We start from the raw sequence: 21,048 nt of genomic DNA, 5'->3' as shown, positions 1-21,048 counted from the left end.
AAGGAGCATCATATTACATCTCAAAAACAATAAAGCACCAGGAGAAGATTGTGTAATCTCCGAATGCTGAAGATGGGGGGGATCAAATGATCGACCAATTACAAGTCATCATTGCGAACATACGGGAAAGTGGAGTCATACCTGTAGATTGGAAAACTGCCCTGATCCATCCACTGCATAAGAAAGGCGACAAGATGGATCTAAACTACCAAGGTATTTCTCTTCTGCCAATAGCATACAAAATTCTTTCATGTGCTCTGCTAATACCAGGCGGGCTTCCGTCCACATCGATCATGCTTAGAACAGATCTGGAACCTTAAGATGATACTCCAACACCACCAGTCAAACCGTACAATGGTCAATTTCGTAGATTTAAAAAAAGCATACGACTCAATAGACAGTGGTACCCTGTTCAATGTCCTTCGAGATATGGTGTTGATAACAAAACAATCATGTAAATCCAACAAACCTTAATAGATACAACCTCTAAGGTGAAGTTAATGGATGAAATCTCTGCACCCTTTGAAATAAAAACAGGCGTTAGACAAGGTGATGGATTGTTCCCACTTCTGTTCAACCTAGTAGGCCCTACTGGATAAGGTCATTCAAACATGGGAGAAAGAAGTATCCAGAATAAACATGGGAACGAAAAGTAAACGGATTAACATTAAATGCCTTGCCTTTGCTGACGATCTAGCAATAATTACCTGGACTCCCGAAGAAGCCAGGCATGCCATCGAGAAGCTTCACGAGATTGCAATCGAAACTGGTCTCCACATCTCCTATGAAAAAAACGCAATACGTGGACTCCAAGTGCACACACCTAACATCACTAGCGACCAAATATGACAACATTTAACAAGTCAAACAATTCCAGTACTTGGGTGAAATTATTGGTAATTCAAGCAATGAAAAAGCAGCCAACAAAATGCGCGCAGAAAAACCACGTAAAGCACACCTAATCACCTGGAACTTCTACAATAAGAAATCAATATCCACAAAAGCCAAACTCCGACACTACCACACTGTTGTCCTCCCTGAGACACTCTACGCAACTGAGACATCACCACTCACCATTAACATCAAAGACATTGAGGCAACTGAACGACAGATACTGAGGAAATATTCGGGCCCAAGTTTCAAGAGGGTATATGGATGTGGAAATGCTCGGAAGAACTCTGTGGATTAACTGAGCGATTCACTTCAGTTGCATGCAAATGGCGTATGAAATTTTATGGACATTTAGCATGAATGGATGACTCATGATTGACTAAGAAAATATTTCTTATTATCAATGGAAACCGATAAACCAAAGTTCGCTGGCTAGTGGATACACAAAAGGACCTCGCAAAAGTAGACATTAATCCAATTGCAACCACAAGGAATACACACACACAAAAGATCAACACCCATAAATTTGCACCCAAGAATCCATCCGAGAAAAGCTTGAAACTCAAAAATTCATGGACAGCAGAAGAGGAAGAATACCAGTTCTATTTAATGGTTCCACGTGCCCCGTAAGGGGCTAAACAAATGTATGTAATAATAATAATAATAATAATAATAATAATAATAATAATAAATGTATTAATAATTAATAATAATATTAATAATACATTTTTATTATTATTATTATTATTATTATTATTATTATTATTATTATTATTATTATTATTATTATTATTATTATTTCTGACTATTGTTAATGAGCCTTTCAGGTCTCTGGCTTTTTCAAACACACTGGGAAGCTTGCTTACATTGCATAAATGCATACCAGAAAATGTTGACTTCTAGAAACATCCATGTAATCACCATTTATAATCTACCTGGTGAAATAGTAAGTGTTTGTATAACCTAAACCTAGCCATTAATAGTTCTACTCCAGACTGCATTGATGTGCAGATGTTGAGATAACATCTGAGGGAGACAGAATTTCAGTCATTGTGTACATATCCTCAGAAAGGAAAAGGTGTGATTCTGTATGAAGAGTTGACCTTTGCTAACAGCTGGGTTCCTTGACTGGAAGAACTTAGTAGCAGCAGATGGATAGCAGCACTGAAAATGACATCAAATGTATGCCCAGTAAGAGCTGTGCCATGCAGGTCTCAGGACATTCGCCACTGAAGCCGTTGTAGTAGTACGATCAGAACACTTACTCATGTCCTTGGGGCCTGTCCATTTGGCAATACCTTGAGAAAGAGCAGGAATCATGCAGTGCATTCAATGATACCTGAAGCTCTCAAGGAAAGACGATATCCGGTTCATGAGCAGGTACAAGGTGTTTCTGATAACAGATTGCAGAGAAGAATCAACATCATAACCATACAACATGGTTCAGAGTCTGGCACCGTTATAAATCCAATTATCAGATGGGGAAAATAGTGAGAAACAGCCAATTGAAGTCCCATGATGAAAATCACTGCATTTACAAACCAACTGTTTCCTCTTACTGACAGAAATATCTTTTAACAAACTTCAAGGTAATTGGACTCATGATTAAGGCCTAAGGAACAATTCTCAGTTTATTTGTAAAATTCTGTAGGGAGTACAAATCAGACAATTCACTTATCATGGATTATGGTCCATAATCCATTTCTGTTTGGTCTGTTTTTTACATAGCAGCCTCTGGTTGGAGGAAGCAGAATTTAGAAATAAATTCTTTATTATATTACATGTGTTCTCTATTATTCAGCCAGACATGGTGATGAATTGTAGTTTAGGTGCACAGAGCAACAAATCAAAATCTTACCATAGCACACACACTTCCAGAAAATATAAGGTTATGTTCCTATTAATTTTGAAGTCAAGAGGTAAAGAAACAATAGCAGGAGGAAACTAGATGTAAACAAACTAACTATATCTCTTCTTGTTGTTGTTTGAGTCATCAGTCCATAGACTGGTTTGATGCAGCTCTCCATGCCACACTATCCTGTGCTAACCTTTTCATTTCTACGTAACTATTGCATCCTACATCTGCTCTAATCTGCTTGTCATATTCATACCTTGGTCTACCCCTACCGTTCTTACCACCTACACTTCCTTCAAAAACCAACTGAACAAGTCCTGGGTGTCTTAAGATGTCCCCTATCATTCTATCTCTTCTTCTCGTCAAATTTAGCCAAATCGTTTTCCTCTCACCAATTCGATTCAGTATCTCTTCATTCGTGATTCGATTTATCCATCTCACCTTCAGCATTCTTCTGTAACACCACATTTCAAAAGCTTATATTCTCTTTCTTTCTGAGCTAGTTATCATCCATGTTTCACTTCCATCCAATGCCACGCTCCACAAGAAAGTCTTCAAAAACATCTTTCTAATTTCGATATCAATGTTTGAAGTGAGCAAATTTCTTTTCTTAAGAAAGCTCTTCCTTGCTTGTGCTAGTCTGCATTTTATGTCCTCCTTACTTCTGCCATCATTAGTTATTTTACTACCCAAGTAACACTATTCATCTACTTCCTTTAAGACTTCATTTCCCAATCTAATATTTCCTACATCACCTGCCTTCGTTCGACTGCACTCCATTACTTTTGGTTTGGACTTATTTATTTTCATCATGTACTCCTTACCCAATAACAATATCATCCGCAAATCTCAAGATTTTGATTTCCTCTCCTTGGACTGTGATTCCCTTTCCAAATTTTAGCGAGATCTCTTCTTATATGTATGTTAATTTAATGGTCTAGAAAGTATAAATGAAGTAAATAATGAGAAACATATGAGAAAACACACACAAAAATGTATATACAAGGGCATAAGCAAAATATTTTGGACGGAATCTATGTTCTTGAAGAAACTATTAATATACATAGAAAGCTCTCCCAATATAATATTTTATGAAAAAATCTTCATACTCTCCTTGCACAGTGTATTCCAAGAGAGAATGTGTAGCAAAATCTTCAAAGCTTCCTTCTTCATCGAAGACATGCTAGTTTAAGATACGTTATCTTTTAAAGTAATTAATAAGAGAATTAGTAGCTTCTCAACAAGAAAATACAGCAAGTTGTGGCAGTAGCAGAATTCAAACAGAAATAAGATTATTAAAGTCATTTCTCATTCGAATTCAGGACTGGAAGATTGTATAGCCCCCCCCCCCGCAGGACATTACATAGTAATCTTAATTTAAAAAATAATCATTAAAAAAATATTAAAAACTGTGCATTTAGCTTCTTTATATTAACATACTACTAGTTGTATAACCATGCTTGAACATCATCTGTAAATATTTACATTAATAAACAGGATGTATATTCAATTGTGAGAGCAATTGTATATGGGGCATGCGATCTTTAGCAATGGCTATACAATTTCATACCATACTCAAAAGAGTTTAGATTGTAGACCTTGCCTAATGAGGTGTCATTTCATGTAAAAAGAAACATTTTTCAATATTCTGATCAGACATTATATTACCTGAATGGCAATTAATACATTATAAACTAACCTACCAATCCACAAAAAAGTCATTCTCTTTTTATTTAAAGTCTCTGAAACCTTCACTGGAATACTGTTCAGGGTAAAAGAATACTACAATAAGCATATTTAAAAAAGACTGACCTATAAAACCCATGAAATTTGTAATTTGAGAATTTAGCCTGGATTAAACTACATATGCAACATGTTATTCTTTCATTAAACAAAATCAAGAACGAAAACATTTTGCAATCAATCATTTAATCCTATAACCTTTGATCAAGAATTTGTTGAAAATTATCTGGTTAGCAAAAAAAAAAAAATTTTCCAGAAGGAAGCAATTTAATTTCATTTCATTGACTGCAAATGTTAAAAACACCCGAGCTCTAGCTTTTTCAATTGTGAAATTAACAGTGTTTTTCCCCCAGAGTGGCAGTGGGCTCATCAGTTGGATTGCCACACCTTTCCAACATGTTGGCAGCTAGTGTGCCTCTGATACATTACTGCAAGCCTCCTATGCAAGACAAGGCAGTGACTGTGTACCAGGGGAAGTATGCCCCTCCTCTTGTATAAATACATGCCATTAACTTTTATATAAAAAATTAAGCTCTCAGAAGGAAACCATAATTTAATTTAGACTGCAATTGTTAAAATAATTCAAGCATTTATAAAAGTGAAGATACATACTTCCCTTAGAGCACCATCCCTGAATTGTTCCATATGGGAGGCTTGCAGTTCTGTCTCAACGGCCCATTAGCTGCCAGCATCTTGGAAAGGAGTGGCAATTCAACTGATGAGTCCATTACCACACTGGGGTAAAATGCTGGTAATTTCAAAACAGAAAAGGCCTAAAAAGCTACCAGTGATCTAGATACCATTGTTTAGTATGTTTCAGCAACTTAACAGGCAAGAACACACTGATAAAGAAAAAAAGGAAATTCATTTCATTTCCAAAACATGTTGTGTTTATTGTTTATAATTCATTAATCCAGAATTTTTGTATTCTTTAACTTCATGATCAAAGTCTTGTAATACACCAGGTAACAAGGCAATCTGAACAGGAACTCCTGATCTATTCAGGACATTTAAAGCTTCCACTTTTAACAGCTGTCATAAAATAGTAAAAAATCTTTACCACAATATTGCATTTCCCCTTCATAATCAACGGCCAGCTTCATATTATCCAGCTGACATGACAAAATCTGACAAATTAAGTAGTACAAAACACCACATGACAAATACATGAAAATTTAATTTCAACTTTCTCAGTATTCCACAGAATTCTCTAAATTCTTAAACAAATTATTCAAAAAGCTCTACACAACTCTAAAACCATGTATCAGAGAAATTATTAAAAATGCATTGAAACAACATTAAAAAAACAGCCAGAGAAAAATTCCAAATTTTTATTTCTCATTAGAAGTTCAAAATATATATAATTCAGGAATTCTGTGAACACTGATTAGGGTTCCAAAACCCTATAACTTAGGCTCAGCACTGAACCTGTAACAGTGAATAGTGTCTACGTTCATCTTTTGCAATATTACCATTCTTGTACTGAACCTGTAACAATGAATAGTGTCTACTTTCATCTTGTACTTGTACTGTCTCAGCAGGTTTACAGAGAAAGTAAGAATCACTACAAATATTTTGCTTTGCTCATCTAGACTAGAATAAATGTACAATAATAAACCCGTATGCAAAACAGAACCATGAAAGTGCTCCTAATGTCATTACCACTCGATTAAACTTGAGACACAGTGAACTGAAGATCCAAAATGTCTAATCCCTTTGATTTAGTCTAGATGCTTTCTGCACTACATTTTTCTTCCACTCCGAGTCACGTATCTGGTATTTGCAGCCAACATAGGAATTCAATTCTAGACTGTACTTCATTAATTCCAGCCAGTATTCATCATGGCATAACATAAATGGATTGCCTATTACGATCAGCAAAGACTCTGCACGAGTAATTGCTACGTTGAAACGCTGTTGACAAAGAAAAATTTACACAATAGTATTAGTACTTTTAGAATCACATTCCAGTATCTATATATAACATAAAAAATTAAATGTTAATGGAAGATCACAACAGAATACGCATTCATATCATAATATAAAACGATGCAAATCAAATCAATTTACTATGACCAGAAAAAAATTATAAAATGCAACGCAATTTTTACTTTAAACATTCATTTTGATCACCAGTTGTTAATTAATGACATAACTTATTGCTTTACACATTGCACTTAATTAACAATGTTTTAATGTCCATTGTACACAGTTCTGATAGGGATAATGTAATCTTATTGGCTTGATGTTCCACTAACTACTTCTGACAGCTTTCAGAGACTCCAAGGTGCTGGAATTTTGTCCCATAGGAGTTCTTTTACATACCAATAATTCTACCAACACGAGGATGACTTATCTGAGCACCTTCAAGTACCACTGGACTGAGCCAGGACTGAACCTGCCAAATTGGAGTCAGAAGGCCAGAGCCTCAACTGTCAGAGCCAGTCAGCCCAGCTTGATAGAGATACTGAGGAGATCGTTGCAGTCAGTCATCATTTCTACAATGTTTCTGCCAGTCTTAACTCATTATTGTTTGCTTGAGTCATTGTTTATCAGACTCCTCTGGATCATGCAGAGATTTCTGAGAGTCTTCTTAAAGTTTTGAAAGAAATTTAGACAAGTAAAGATGCCTCCAAGTTCAGAAGATGTTGCAAGAGCAGTAGCAGTGGTTGAGGATGGAAGAAGTTATCATTTTTACCAGAAGGATTAAGAACCATGCCTTCAACATTAAATCTAACAGTTGAGAGGGTACAGGGAGCTCTGTTCATATGCTAGGAGACTTTGATCAGGTTGCAAATGATCAACTTCCACAAGAGATGATCAGTCTATTACCCTTCAGGTCTGTTATTAATTATGTCAAGGTCTGCCTTGTCAATACAATTCAAAATCTAGTATATTATATACTAAATCATCAAATACATAAATATATATAAGTACATCTTTTGAGAATTAAAATTCTCTTCTTCAGCTTACAGATTAAAATCACCTGCATGTGAAAAGCCTTCTTTAAAACTATTTTTTATCTATCAAAATAATGGATAAAAACAACAATACAATAACAACATTAAAAGTTCAAACATCAATATCATTCACGTTATGTCCAAAATCTTGTAAAAAGTGTGTATGTGGTATTAAAATTGAGCTGGTTGACAATGATCTAATGTTATTGTGGTGTAGCATCTTTATGACCTTCATAGTCCCACTGCCCTTCATGGGTCTCAAGTTATTCTACTAGGTAAAATTAAAACAGCATGGGTCTGCTTATGCCAAAACAATATCTCGACACATCTAACAGAAATTATTAGATTCTTTTGGAGATCAAGCCTGCCAGATTAAATTGGACTTTCTTTGTCTGTAAGAAAAATAACAAAAACTAAATGTAATGATCCAAAGTAAGTTTCTTAATTTCAGCGTTGTCTTCTCATTTCGTCATGTTACCTTAGAATCACTACATTTTAGTCTCCGATTGTGATGAAACTTGGAAAACACACCGAGGTACAGGTTAAAAGACATCGGCATCAGTTTTGGGTGCTGACATTTATTGAGACGTTAACTAAGGGGCGTAAAAGTGCGACATTTCAAGTTCTGCACGAACAGCAATGAATACCTGCTGGCCAATGCTAAGCCGGTATGCTACCTGCCTCATGCCACACCTCTGTACCTCCTCCTGGTTCGCCACCGCACGTTTCCCTTCACCCCGTGCCTGTCCGTCTGCTTAACTGTTGAAGGGGACTGTCGCTATACTTTCCTTCTTTTCGTGCTATAATTATTGAAATCCCTCTGCAAATAACCTCAGCCTTTGTGGGTGGGGTTAACTTCCAATAAGTGTCCGCCTCCATAGCGTAACAGTTAGTGTTATTAGCTGCCATCCTCGGGGACCTGGGTTCGATTCCCGGTACTGCCAGAAATTTAAGAATGGCAGGAGGGCTGGTATGTGGTTGAAATGGTACATGCAGCTCACCTCGAATGGGGGTGTACCTGAACAGAGCTGCACATCCTCGGGATGAGGACACGAGTTTACTTCCAATAAGTAAACAGGGGAACCTGACCCCTACCGAGCGCGTCCCCAGGTGGCGGATAGGGGGCCCCTACAGTGCGTAGGGCTGGTTGAAATACCCAATACAACCCGTGGACCAACAGGTAGCCCAATTCCTGGGGGCTTTAAAATACTGGGACACCCTCTCTCCCAGGGGTCATAAATATGGTGGAGAAGATGGACTTCGGTATGGTGGAGATGGCGGAAGGGGCAAACCCGTAGCGTCTGTACTCCAGAGGAGCGGCTACAAAAGGCGTCTGACTCCATGTTAGGGGCGGCCTAATTTGAACCTGGCAGAAGGTAATAAAATGCCTTTGAGAGTGGCGAACTCATCGTACAAACAGTCTATAAAATGAGTGCGAGTGAATAGAGGCTTCAGAAAATGCTAGGGCGTCACTCTGAAGTGACGCGCAGTTGCCGGTGCTCTGGGGGAACTGTGAGAAGTGGGCTACCAGACATCACAAGAATTGGTATCATCAATGTCATGACTTTGAATGGCAAGGTATATGGAGAAGAAAGACATACCAATGATGGAAACAAGTGAGACAAAACGGAAGGGGAAAGGTAAAAAAGAAGTGAAGAAAGGATATAGATTACATTGGAGTGGAGGAAAGATGGCAACAAATGGTGTTGGTGTTATATTGACAGAAGACCTAGCAATATATGTGGACAAAATTGACCAGATCAGTGACAGGATAATTTAACTTAGACTTGGACTAGAGAGTGGAATCAAGGATTCTATACAGGTTTATGCACCCCAATCGGGGAATGCAGATGAATGTTTAGAAGAGTTTCTAGAAGAACTGGAAAGTTGTACTGAAGACAAAGAGGTTATAATAATGGGAAACATGAATGCACACATTGGAACAGATAGACAGGGAAAAGAAGAGATAATTGGCCCCTATAGTTGTGGAAACCAAGATGAAGAAGGAAATTTGCTAATAGATTTTTGTAGAAGGAATGGATTAATTGTTGGCAGTACGTACTTTAGAAAAAGAAAAAAAACAAAAAAAAACTCACAAAATATAACTAGATATGGTTGGGGAAATAGAAAGACAAAGACAATGATTGATCTTGTTCTGGTGGAGAAGGAGAAACCTAGATAACTGGAAGATGTGACAGCAATGCCAAGAGCAGATTTCGAAGGAGACCATAAAGTGGTGGTAGCCAAATTAAGACTTGGTAAAATAACAAAGTTAATAGGAAAAAGGGAAAGAAAAATAAAGTGATGGAAGTTGAAAGAGAAAGAAATAAGGGAAAAGTTTCAAGAGAATCTGAAGAAAGAAATTCGAAAAGATGACTTGAACAGTGTGGAAGAGGAATGGACATGTTTCAGAAATGGATTTGTAAAAGGTGCAAGTAAACACCTGTGGAAGACTATCAGGGAGGAAAAATGAAAAGGAGACTCCTTGGTGGAACAGTAGGGCAAAGGAAGCAGCTAAAAAGAAACAAATGACTTGGAGGAAGTGGATAGGCAGCACCAGTACAGAGAATTGGCAGAAATATAAAGAAGCCAAGAAGGTCTGTTTGAAAATAATACACGAAGAGAAATGGAAGAGCTGGAAAAGTTTCACAGAAACTTTACAGGAGGATATAAAGGGAAGTAGAAAGTTTTTGTATGGATACACTACCGGGTGTTCAAATTGTCCAGGATGATCATCAAGGTACCCACTGCAGTACCGTGAGTACTTCCACGTTTTTGAATAGAGGAAATGTCAGCTGGAAATGTAGCAGTGCTAGCAACTTTAAAAGGGTGTTACAGTGGTGCAGCATGATGCTGGTATTCATAAGTCGCAGCCTGGAATAAATACATCTTGTATACGTTTTCCAAATCCGAAATCCATACATGTTAAATGGCTGACAAACTGCTGTATCCCCAGATGGAATCGTCATAACTTCTACTTCCATGCCTTGAACAAGCGCATTGTGGGCAGAGAAAGAATCTAACAATAAAATGTTTTGTCCATCGGGTAAACTTTGTTTCAAGATGTCATTATACCAGCTCTGAATTTCTGCTTTGCCCTTCTTTCGACGTGGTGCACACGTCATTAATAGTTTCATGTGAAAATATTCTTTTCTTAACAAGGGAACCAAAAACACCATTTCTTTCCTTTAAAACTATTAGCAACATGGAGAGTAGCTCACCTCTTGCTGACACGGTAGGCATAATTGTGCAGCTGTGCGTAATAGAGGGAATTGATTGGACCACCGTGCTAATCAACCTTTCTCCTCGGTGTGCTAACATTCTGCTGATGTACATTTCCAAATTAAAGTCGTTTTGGTCGCTGTTAAAAACATGTGATGAGCTGTGTTACTTTTTTTTCTCTTACATTTTCCAGAAACATTTTGGCTTCTGCCATAACGTCAGTTTCCCTATCAAGTTTTTCGTTGTTGTCACAATAGTAATTTTTCGGGATGTGATTCCAAATTTGTTTCTGAAGTCGTACAACCAGCCTGAGGACGCTTTAAGAGTCATGGATCCCTCGAGTGCGGGCACTTTACAATGCCCACTGTTCGATTGTGACGTCATGGATGGTGGACGTACAGTGTTCTGCGCCAAATTTTTCCTTGCAATCCATCGCAATAAGACCAAATTTGTCTTGGAGAGTCTCCTTCATCCATTACCTTTTTCTAGGCGGACAGCTGTGCCTCATTATGCAAACGATGGAATTTCTTTTGCACAGTTGCTAATTTCAGATTTTTCCGTTTTTCACTCCTCTAGTAGTTGATTGCTCTTGTTTAATACTATAAGGCTGCGGTGTCCATCGAATTGGCACTGTCTTGGCTTTGTGCCAGTTCTGGCTTGCTAAAGTCAATATTCTTTTCGTTTTCCTCCGACTGATCCGACCTGTACGTTAAACTTGTAATGTCCTCCAAATAGAGACTGTCACCTTCAAGACAGTAGCTTATAAGCTCTGAAAAATAATTAAAATACATGTTATATGTATATTCATTGACAGAAATAACGGAAAACACAAATTCTGTTTAAAAAAACAAATGAGAGTGTTATCGGTATCGTCATATCAGATGGTCCAGTGCTGAAAACTAAAACCTAAAATTTCACATTCAGTGCAAAAGACCAGGCTTCAACCTACATTATAACGGCCTATGTCAAGCAGTGTGACATCACTTCGTGAGCTCAAAACCTATTTGAAAATAGTTGACTGCTTAACGCTCAGCCTCAATCATGTCATAAAACTTCCAAAAGTTCAATGGCTTCTTTGTGACTTCCATGACTTGCTTGAAGATGAAAAATAATTTATATTACGCTTCAGGAATCATCACAAACGTTTTCATAAACCTTACAAAAAAGTAAACTGACAAATATAATGTGGAAATTACAAAGGAGAGCTATAAGGAAGGCTGATAAGAGTATGCAAAGTGTAGCACCGGTTCCGTTTGACAGCTCAACAGACAGGCAGGTGCAGGAAGAAAGGAAATGTGCGGCGGCAACCCAGTAGAGGAGAGGGAAGGAGGTGTAGAGGCGTGGCATGAGACAGGCTGTGTGCCGGCTTAGCACTGCCCAGCAGGTATTCATCTCTGTTTGCGCGGGACTTCAAATGTCACAACTTTTAGGCCACTTACTTACTGCCCTAATGAATAATACCACTATAGTTGATCTGTTATGGAAATTATAAATTCCAGCTAACTCATTCCTGGTTGCCAGTGTTTCACCCCAGTGCGCTAAGTTGGGTTCATCAGTTGGTAAATAGTACACCTACCAAGACGCATGGCTAGTGCATACCACGGAGGCCACTGCGAAGGTTACTTGAAGCCACTGGCAGTGCCAATGCACTATGAGAGACTTTGTCTCATTTTCAAAAATTGATGCCCGTCTGGCCATCAGATGATATAGATGTTGATTCCCATAGGGAACCAGGAATTAGTTAGCTGGAAAATTTTAATTTCCAATAACGGACCAACTATATTGGTATTATAAATTTACTCATTCGGGACAAATATTTCAGGTTCCCTATGGGAATCAACATCTATGTCAGCCCTAATGAATGTTGGCACCCACAATTGATGCTGACATTTTTTTCACATGTACCTCAATGTGTTTCCTAAGTTTCATCGTGATAGGAAACTTAACCATTGCTGATGTTCCCTCATAAGTATGACAATTTGAAACCCATGAAGGTCATAAGGATGCCACACTACAATAACATTAGAATTTGTCAACCACCTCAATTTTAGTACCACATACCCACTTTTTACAGGACATAGGACAACACATGAATGATATTCATGTTTGAACTTTTTAATGTTGTTATCGTATTGTTTTTATCCAGTATTCTGTTTGGACATAAAATAGTTTTAAATAAGGTCTTTCACATGCATGTGATTTTAATCTGTAAGCTGAAGAAGAGAATTTTAATTCTCGAAAAATGTACTTATATATATATTTGATGGTTTAGTATATATACTAGATTTTGAATTGTATTGACAAGGCGAACCTTGACATAATAACAGTAATTAAGTCAAAACGGACCATTGGTGGCTATCATGGTCAAGCTAATAGATACTCTTCAGGTCTTGCGCAATTGCCGTACCACTGCCATTGAAGAGAGAAATTGGCTTTAACAAGTCTGCAATGTGAACGTAAGGAAACGGACTATGAGAAAGGCTATAAGAAGCAAATCTTCCCCCACACAAAGTTGAATTTTGAGCCAACATCAGGAATGGACAATAGAGCCATGGAAGTGTGTACTCTTCTCAGATGAGTCTGATCTCCAGATAGAAGAGCAAGAGTCTGGAGTAGAGCGATATTCTCTCTGCAAGTTTTCTTCAAGAATGCCATTCCATGTCATGGTATGGGAAGGAATTACTCTGCAAGCTCGTGCAGAGCTTCTCTCAATTTTGATCGAAGTAAGACTATTAAAACTTTTAAGCGTGTACATTATATGGAAAGGAAGTGCTTATTCAGCAGACTGTGTAAAGGAATAAATATTGCTATGTTAATTAATAGCTAGGTGGTTAATAAAATAAAACTTTACAGAATTTTTTTTTAATAGTGAATTTCTCTTAAACCGGTCTTTGCGCTTGTGGCAGAGTTCTTTAGAGGCTATAAAACACAGTTTTATACAAAAATAATATTAATTCTGCAGTACACTCATACAAGAGAGAAACCATTAACATAAAATGCATAGCTAACAGAGATAAACAGGAATAGTAGTATAGTTTCAGCTTCAGCAAGGTTAGTATATAACAGTTTGCCCTGAACAGGGATGTCTGTGTTTGGAGGGCCTCGGCTACGATCGGTTATGACGTCAGCCAGTTACACACAGCCAAGGTCAGTACTTGGACTGCCAGCCTCGCTGAAAGTCTGCAGTAATACTGTATGTGAGTAGAGCATGAGTTTCTTTAATATGTGCAAGTGAGTTGCAGTTTTGATTTTATAGTCCATGGTGCTTTCTATGACTAGTTCTTGTGGTGAATAGCTGCTTTCTTATGCCAATGTTATTTCACATTTGACTTGAATTGATTTGTCTCGGGTTGCATATATAAACATTCCTGGTACGAGGTTGTATGGTTGCTGTGTGGCAGTAACAGCTGGGTGAAAACCAGGGAAGATCCCTCCAAAAGTCATATCAAATACTTCAGTTTCCCAAAAAATGAGGAACTAAGGAAGAAGTGGATCCAAAGATGTAGGCATGATGGAAAGTGGAATGCAGATTTGTGCCAGGTGTGTTCCAAACATTTTTCTGATAGCGATTTTGACAGGGATCTAAAGGGCGAATTGTTACAGCTTCCTCCCAAACGTGAGCTTAACAAAGACTTTGTTCCCTCTAGCAATTTGGGTGTTTTGCATAGCATAGAAAAAGTGTCACATGATAAGATTAAGAAGGAAGGAAAGGAGGGGCAATAGGAAAATGGCTGATGAATTGTTAAAAGATTCAGACCAGGCGAGTTGGCCGTGCGGTTAGGGGTGCGCGGCTGTGAGCTTTCATCCAGGAGATAGTGGGTTCGAATCCCACTGTCAGCAGCCCTGAAGATGGTTTTCCGTGGTTTCCCATTTTCACACAAGGCAAATGCTGCGGCTGTACCTTAATTAACCCATTAGCGCCTTGCGTTGCCATATGGCAACGCTTTTCGCACCTTTTTCTTTTAATACTGTTGGCAACAGGAAATAATCTGGAAGATTGTAGTGTCATCCGACAGTTAGAGAAGAGTTTGTCAAGTCGAGTAATCACGTTTATTTAATTTTAAAATCTATTGCTGTAACACAAAGACTGGTGGACTCTTCGTTATTTTAAGATTCCTGCGAAATGGCTGCCAGCTTCACGTAAGAAGGATATAAAATCTATAAGTGAAGTTCTTTCATTGGATTATGTTTACAGTAATGTTGTGCACACTTCATTACATATGTTGTAAGCATTTGAAATAGTAGGGGCGCACAATATCGTAGTAGTGCTTGTTGAATCATGTTGCCATATGGCAACGCTAGGCGTTTATACTCAGTAAAATTGCTGCAGCTGTCAGATCATGATACTTTATACTGATTCATACATCTTCATTGCAGGAAGGGATTTTCCCTTTTACAAGCACTGGATATGCTAATGACTGAAGATCTCGATGGTGATATTTTTGTGGAACCGCCCTATGTAAATGTACTTACAGATGAGGGTTTCTGGTGATGAAGATGATGGTGGGCTTATTGATAATCTCTCTCTCGATAGTTACGTGTCAGTGCTAAAATGAAGCTTGTAAATAATGAAAGAATCAGGATTAGTTACGATGGTGAAGGTGTGTTACCAGAGGACGAAGTGCCTTTTCTGTCTACTGATGCAAGATCTGTTTCAATACCCGATGCTGCAAAAGAGCGGATAACTGATAGAAGAAATAATAAGTCAAATAACAAACCAAGATAGACCGATGGGGCTGATTTCAATATTGGGCGACTGCTGACATTTCCGGAGCCTAGTTATAGCAAGTGAAAATCCACGACTGTTGTTGGCATTTTTGAATTGTTTACAGATAACCAGCTGATCGAACATTTAGTTCGATAGACTAAAACATATGCAGTGTTTTAAAATTGTACGGACCCACAAATAACTTCTGATGAAATTCGTTGCTTTATTGCCATACTTTTCATTTCTGGATATAATAGGTTGCCCTCCAAGCGTTCTTACTGGGACATGCAGGATGATATGAAGACAGTGAAAGATTGTCATTCTCTCTCTCTGTGCCTATCGCACAAGTATTGCGGGTGAGCTTTTATATGCCTCCGAAAATATAGACTACTGTAGTTACTCTATAGTTTGTAACTGCAACTGAAGTTCTTTGATTCTTCATTTTCTAATTTTTGACTTTATTCTATTGTTCCAGTGAGTGTTTTGTTTTGACAGGCAACAAACTGTACATATGTGTCTATAAACTGCAAACAAATATTTTCTCCTTTGTTCAATAATTCTTTTTTTCTTTTTGCTGTGATGTGAATAAAATCTGATATTCCATATTCTTACAATAAATAATGCTAAAATATTTCAACATTGTTTTTGCATGAAAACAAAAACACTTTGCAACCTAAATTCGACTTTCAAAACTCATTGTTTAAAAATAGGTAGTGCAAGCACCTAGCGTTGCCATATGGCAACATCAAATATCTTATGACCTAGCGATTCCAAAATTCTGAAACCTGTTTTATTAGTTTATTTTGGTCTCAAACATACAGCAAAACACAATAAATAAGCAAATCTCAGAAAAAATTTCATTCAGGCGCTAATGGGTTAAGGCCACGGCCGCTTCCTTCCAACTCCTAGGCCCTTCCTATCCCATCATCAGAACATAACATGACTATTGAAACTTCACTACCTCCTCCAGCCACTCCACCTACCCAGGTCTGTGATAATACTTTTTTTTTGCTATTGGCTTTACGTCGCACCGACACAGATAGGTCTTATGGTGATGATGGGGCAGGAAAGGGCTAGGACAGGGAGTGGGGTTCGAACCCACTATCTCCTGAATACTGGATACTGGCCGCACTTAAGCGACTGCAGCTATTGAGCTCAGTGTGATAATACTATGGCCCTGATTGAAGAAATTGAAAGACTGAAGAAACAGTTAGAAGACAAAAAGAAAAACTATGTCCTTAAACTGAAATTAGAGACAGCGAAAAGCAAATTCCATCAAAGCTGTGTATCTATTAGTAATTTGCATAAGGAGTTAATTAAATGTAGGAGGTTAAAAATTCTGTTCAGAGCACCTGTACAAAACTGGCAAATGGTTTGAAAGGAATTTTAACTGAAAAGCAAATAAAGACACTCACAAATCAGCAAAAACACATTAATTGGACTAATAAAGATATATTGGTGGCTTTCACTTTATGGTATGTGGGGAAGAAAGCTCACATTTATATGAGACAAAAACTGCATTACCCTCTGCCTGAACTTTCAACACTGGATAATTGGACTTCAAAAACTGACATGCAAAACTGAAGTGGAATCCTGGAAGATATTCTGTGTATGATGAAGATTGTTCTTATCTCAAATGAAGACCATCAGAAAATTGCAGTCCTCCAGTTTGACGAACTGTGCGTTAGAAGTGCTTTCGAATATGACCCCCTGAAGGATGAAATAATAGGTGCCAGTTCACAATTGTAAGCGGTGATGGTAAGAGGTCTGTTCAAGAATTGGAAACAAGTAATTTACGCCAATTTTGGTGTCATCTATCAGATGACAAATGGGAATCAACATCTATATCATCTGATGGCCAAGCAGGCATCAATTTTTGGTAATGAGACAAAGTCTCTCATAGTGCATTGGCACTGCTGGTGGCTCCAGGTAGCCTGTGCAGTGGCCTCCACAGTATGCACTAGCCATGTGTCTTGGTAGGTGTGCTAGGTACCAACTGATGAGCCCAACCTAGCACACGGGGGTGAAATGCTGGCAACCAGGAGTGAGTTAGCTGGAAAATTTATAATGTCCAATAACGGACCATTTATATTGGTACTACAAATTTACTCATTCGGGACAAATATTTCAGATTCCCTATGGGAATCAACATCTATATCATCTGTCAGATTCTTACTCTCAACGGTAGCATAGTGATCAATCTGAAGAGCTACAAATTGGATCTGAAGCACATTCATTGCATCCTCAACTGACTCACTGTCCTTCCTCCTTCTATAAAGAATTGTAGAGAAGAAAACTGGGCATCTTCAATTTTTGAAACATCTGCAACCTTTGCATGTTTCAATACTTCATCGTTGAGAGGGAATCTATTGTCTATAATAACAAAAATGTCATCTACAAATCTGCACCAGGAAAAGATGTTCTCAATTTTGCTAATTTCTTGGTACTCTAGATCAATGTAGATTTCTGCTATTATACCTGACGCTGGGGATCCCATGGGAAGGCCTTGTTGTTGGTAAATGGTGTTATGGAATTTGAAATAATTATTGTTGATGGTGAATTAAAGTAAAATCATAAACTGTTCTATTTCTAGGATGCTTAAGTTACTGTGGTTTTTAAAATTATTTTCAATTAATTTTATTGTTTTGTGAGTCGGTATGTCAGGATACATGTTCGTTATATCGTATGATGCAAGACTATGGTACTGCTTGATTTCTAGTTTTTGGTAATATTGCAAAATTTTATAGAGTTCCATATTGTTTTCTTGGCTAAAAATGTGTGATGTTTTTTACGGAATGCTTGAATAAACTGCGACCATTTGTAAGTTGGAATAGATCTATAATTTATGGTTGGTCTCATAGGTACATTTTCTTTATGAATTTTCGGGAAAGCTTTTGCGGTCGGTACTTTGGGGTTCATTGTAGTTAACTTTGTGATTTCTTGTTGATTTAAAAGAAAGTGAATATTATTTAATAACATTTTCAGATTTTTTATTTTGATATTGGTGGTGGGGGGACATTTAATTTGAAACGTGCTATCTAGAAAACATTGTTTGGTTTTGGTTATGTATTCATTTTTGTCTATTATGACAGTAGTGTTGCCTTTATCTGCTTTCATCACTATTAAATTATTATGCTTGATTTTGTCTTTCAATTTTTTTATTTGTGCATTATTAATGGTATTCCCCTCCCCCCCCCCCCCCCCCCCCCTCTTGTGTGCTTCTACAATTGTAGGGGGCTAATCTCGGTTACCCTCTTCAATTGAAGATCCTCTGCGTGGTGAGGGATGCCAAATGGAGCCCTGTTCTTTGTAATACATCTTTGTTTCTGAGACATCAAAGCTGCTCCCAACCAGAGATCTGATTGTGGCAATATTTTACCTCCGGAGAATTTATTAACCTTAATGTCATTCATCATTTGACTTATAGGGTGTGAAGCTTAATCACTATGCCTGCTTCAATGACAAATTGGTGATCCTCCCGCACTGATCGGCTCGCCGACCTAGTTTCCTGCTGGGGTTGGGTACCCAAACTTTCCACTGGGTTGCTCGGCTTAACAGCGGCACCTCTTGTAGGTTATGTGCTTCGAGTTGAAGTGAGAGAGGCTAGAGAACTCAAACTTGCCGAGTCCTTATGTTATTGTTGCTAGATGGATCGCAATGACGCATCTCACTCCCATTTGCCAGAGTCAAAAAGACTCTTCCCTTGTACCAAGCATTCTAGAATATTCAAAACTGTGGATTGTGATGAAAGCTAGTAACACATAATTCATTAAAATACAATATTTTATAAATTAAAATGTTCACAGTATTCTTAAAGATTCATTTTGGAGTTTAATTAATGTTGGTAAAGCGTTGCATGCGTTCACAGGTATGTTTGTACCAAGCATTCTAGAATATTCAATGATGTGGATTGTTTGTCTTGTACAGTTGTGATGTTGAATGATTTACATCGAAATATTGTAGTGTGTTGTTTCTTTAATACTAATCTCAATATCTGATATTAAATAGATGCAGATGCTCCCTCTTTGTAGCGTTGTTGGACATGCTAGTAAACTGCGTGAACAGAAAAGAAATGAAGTATAAGAATTTTGCCAATCAGAATGTCTACTGAACGTGTGGATTGATGGGTGCCTACTTACATAGTGCTGTTGACTAGTCGATGTGTAATATTAGGGAGCACGTCGTGTACTGCTCCATGTATGTCTAGGGCTGGTACTTGTGGTTACAGAGAGGGGAAGTGGAGGAGCAAGAGCGGTAATGATTGGGGAAGGTGAGGTAGAGTGGGGCATGTCTTCTGGAAGTTCCTTGATATGTATCAGGTTCTGTTTCTTTACTATTTTTAAGCAGGTGTTTAAAAAAAAAAATCAGGATAACTGTATTAGAGAGGATATTAACTCTATCTGTAATTTCATTTAAGTTAAAATTTGAGTTAGCACATTGGTCCATACTAATGTAAAATTCTTCCGTTATAATGAGTAGAGGGACCTTGGGGATCATACTTAGAATCTGCATATCATTTCAATATTTGTAAAACTGTGCTTATAATCCTTGTTATGTTGAGCTATAGATGAAAAGTGATTATGTTTGAAGGCATTAATATGTTCATTGTAACGGATAAGGAAATTTCTTCCAGTACGTCCGATATAGCTAGCATGACAATTGTCCCATTTCATTCAATACACTCCTGAACAATTGTATCTACTATCATTAACAGATTTGGCGTTGTGTAAAATGTTGGCACTGATATGTGTGATTCTATCTGCTATTTTTAGATTGCATCTTTTAAAAATATTAGTTATGGAATGAATGTGGGTATTATTGAATGTGTAAAGTACGTAATCCTTCTTGGAGTCGTTAGCTCTGGTTAGTTTTGATTTGGATTGATTTTTTATCTTTAGAAATATTTTTTGACCATATCTCTATTAAATCCATTTGGATTGGTTATTTTGTAAATCGTGTTTAATTCTTTTTTCAGTTCGTCCTGAGATAGAGGTATATTGAACGCTCTGTGTATCATACTGTGATAAGCTGCTTTTTTGTGGGCATTAGGGTGGATAGAATCTATTCTTATTGTATTGGAGGTTTGTGTGGGTTTCCTATATACTTGATGTCAGGTGATCCTGGTGTCTAGTGACAGATATATCCAAATAATTCAAAGTGTGGTCATTTTCTTTTTCTATTGTGAATTTTATGGGTGGGTCTATTTCATTTAGTTGTTCTAATATATTCATCTCACTGGTGAATCTATTGTCTATAATAACAAAAATGTCATCTACAAATCTGCTCCAGAAAAAGATGTTCTCAATTTTGCTAATTTCTTGGTACTCTAAATGATCAGTGTAGATTTCTGATAGTATACCTGATGCTGGGGATCCCATGGGAAGGCCTTGTTGTTGGTAAATGGTGTTATGGAATTAAATAATTATTGTTGATGGTGAATTGAAGTAAAATCATAAAACTCTTCTATTTCTAGGATGCTTAAGTTACTGTGGTTTTTTAAATTATTTTTAATTAATTTTATTGTTTTGTGAGTAGGCATGTTAGGATACATGTTCATTATATCGTATGATGTAAGACATACTGGAAGAAATTTCCTTATCTGTTACAATGAACATATTAACACCAAGGCTTGTGAAATTGCTAACCAGAGGAGGAACAGACTTACATCA

General features: G+C 37.5%; 1 protein-coding gene across 8 annotated transcripts in view; it reads right to left on the bottom strand.

The window, feature by feature from the left end:
* Positions 1-5,356: 5,356 nt before the first annotated feature.
* Positions 5,357-21,048, bottom strand: part of LOC136876309 (putative helicase mov-10-B.1) — a 481,476-nt gene continuing 465,784 nt past the window's right edge. For 7 of the 8 annotated variants that reach the window (XM_068228374.1, XM_068228371.1, XM_068228373.1 and 4 more), the window contains one exon: positions 5,357-6,403. In XM_068228374.1, coding sequence (XP_068084475.1) covers positions 6,197-6,403 — 207 coding nt within the window. In that variant the 3' untranslated portion in view covers positions 5,357-6,196. The remainder of the gene's footprint in view (positions 6,404-21,048) is intronic. The other variant, XR_011018462.1, reaches the window with a different exon arrangement.

The sequence above is a fragment of the Anabrus simplex genome, chromosome 6, assembly GCF_040414725.1.
Source record: "Anabrus simplex isolate iqAnaSimp1 chromosome 6, ASM4041472v1, whole genome shotgun sequence".
In the NCBI taxonomy this organism is placed as follows: domain Eukaryota; kingdom Metazoa; phylum Arthropoda; class Insecta; order Orthoptera; family Tettigoniidae; genus Anabrus; species Anabrus simplex.
Note: the sequence above shows the minus strand (reverse complement) of the source record. Positions and strands in the feature narration are given on the sequence as shown.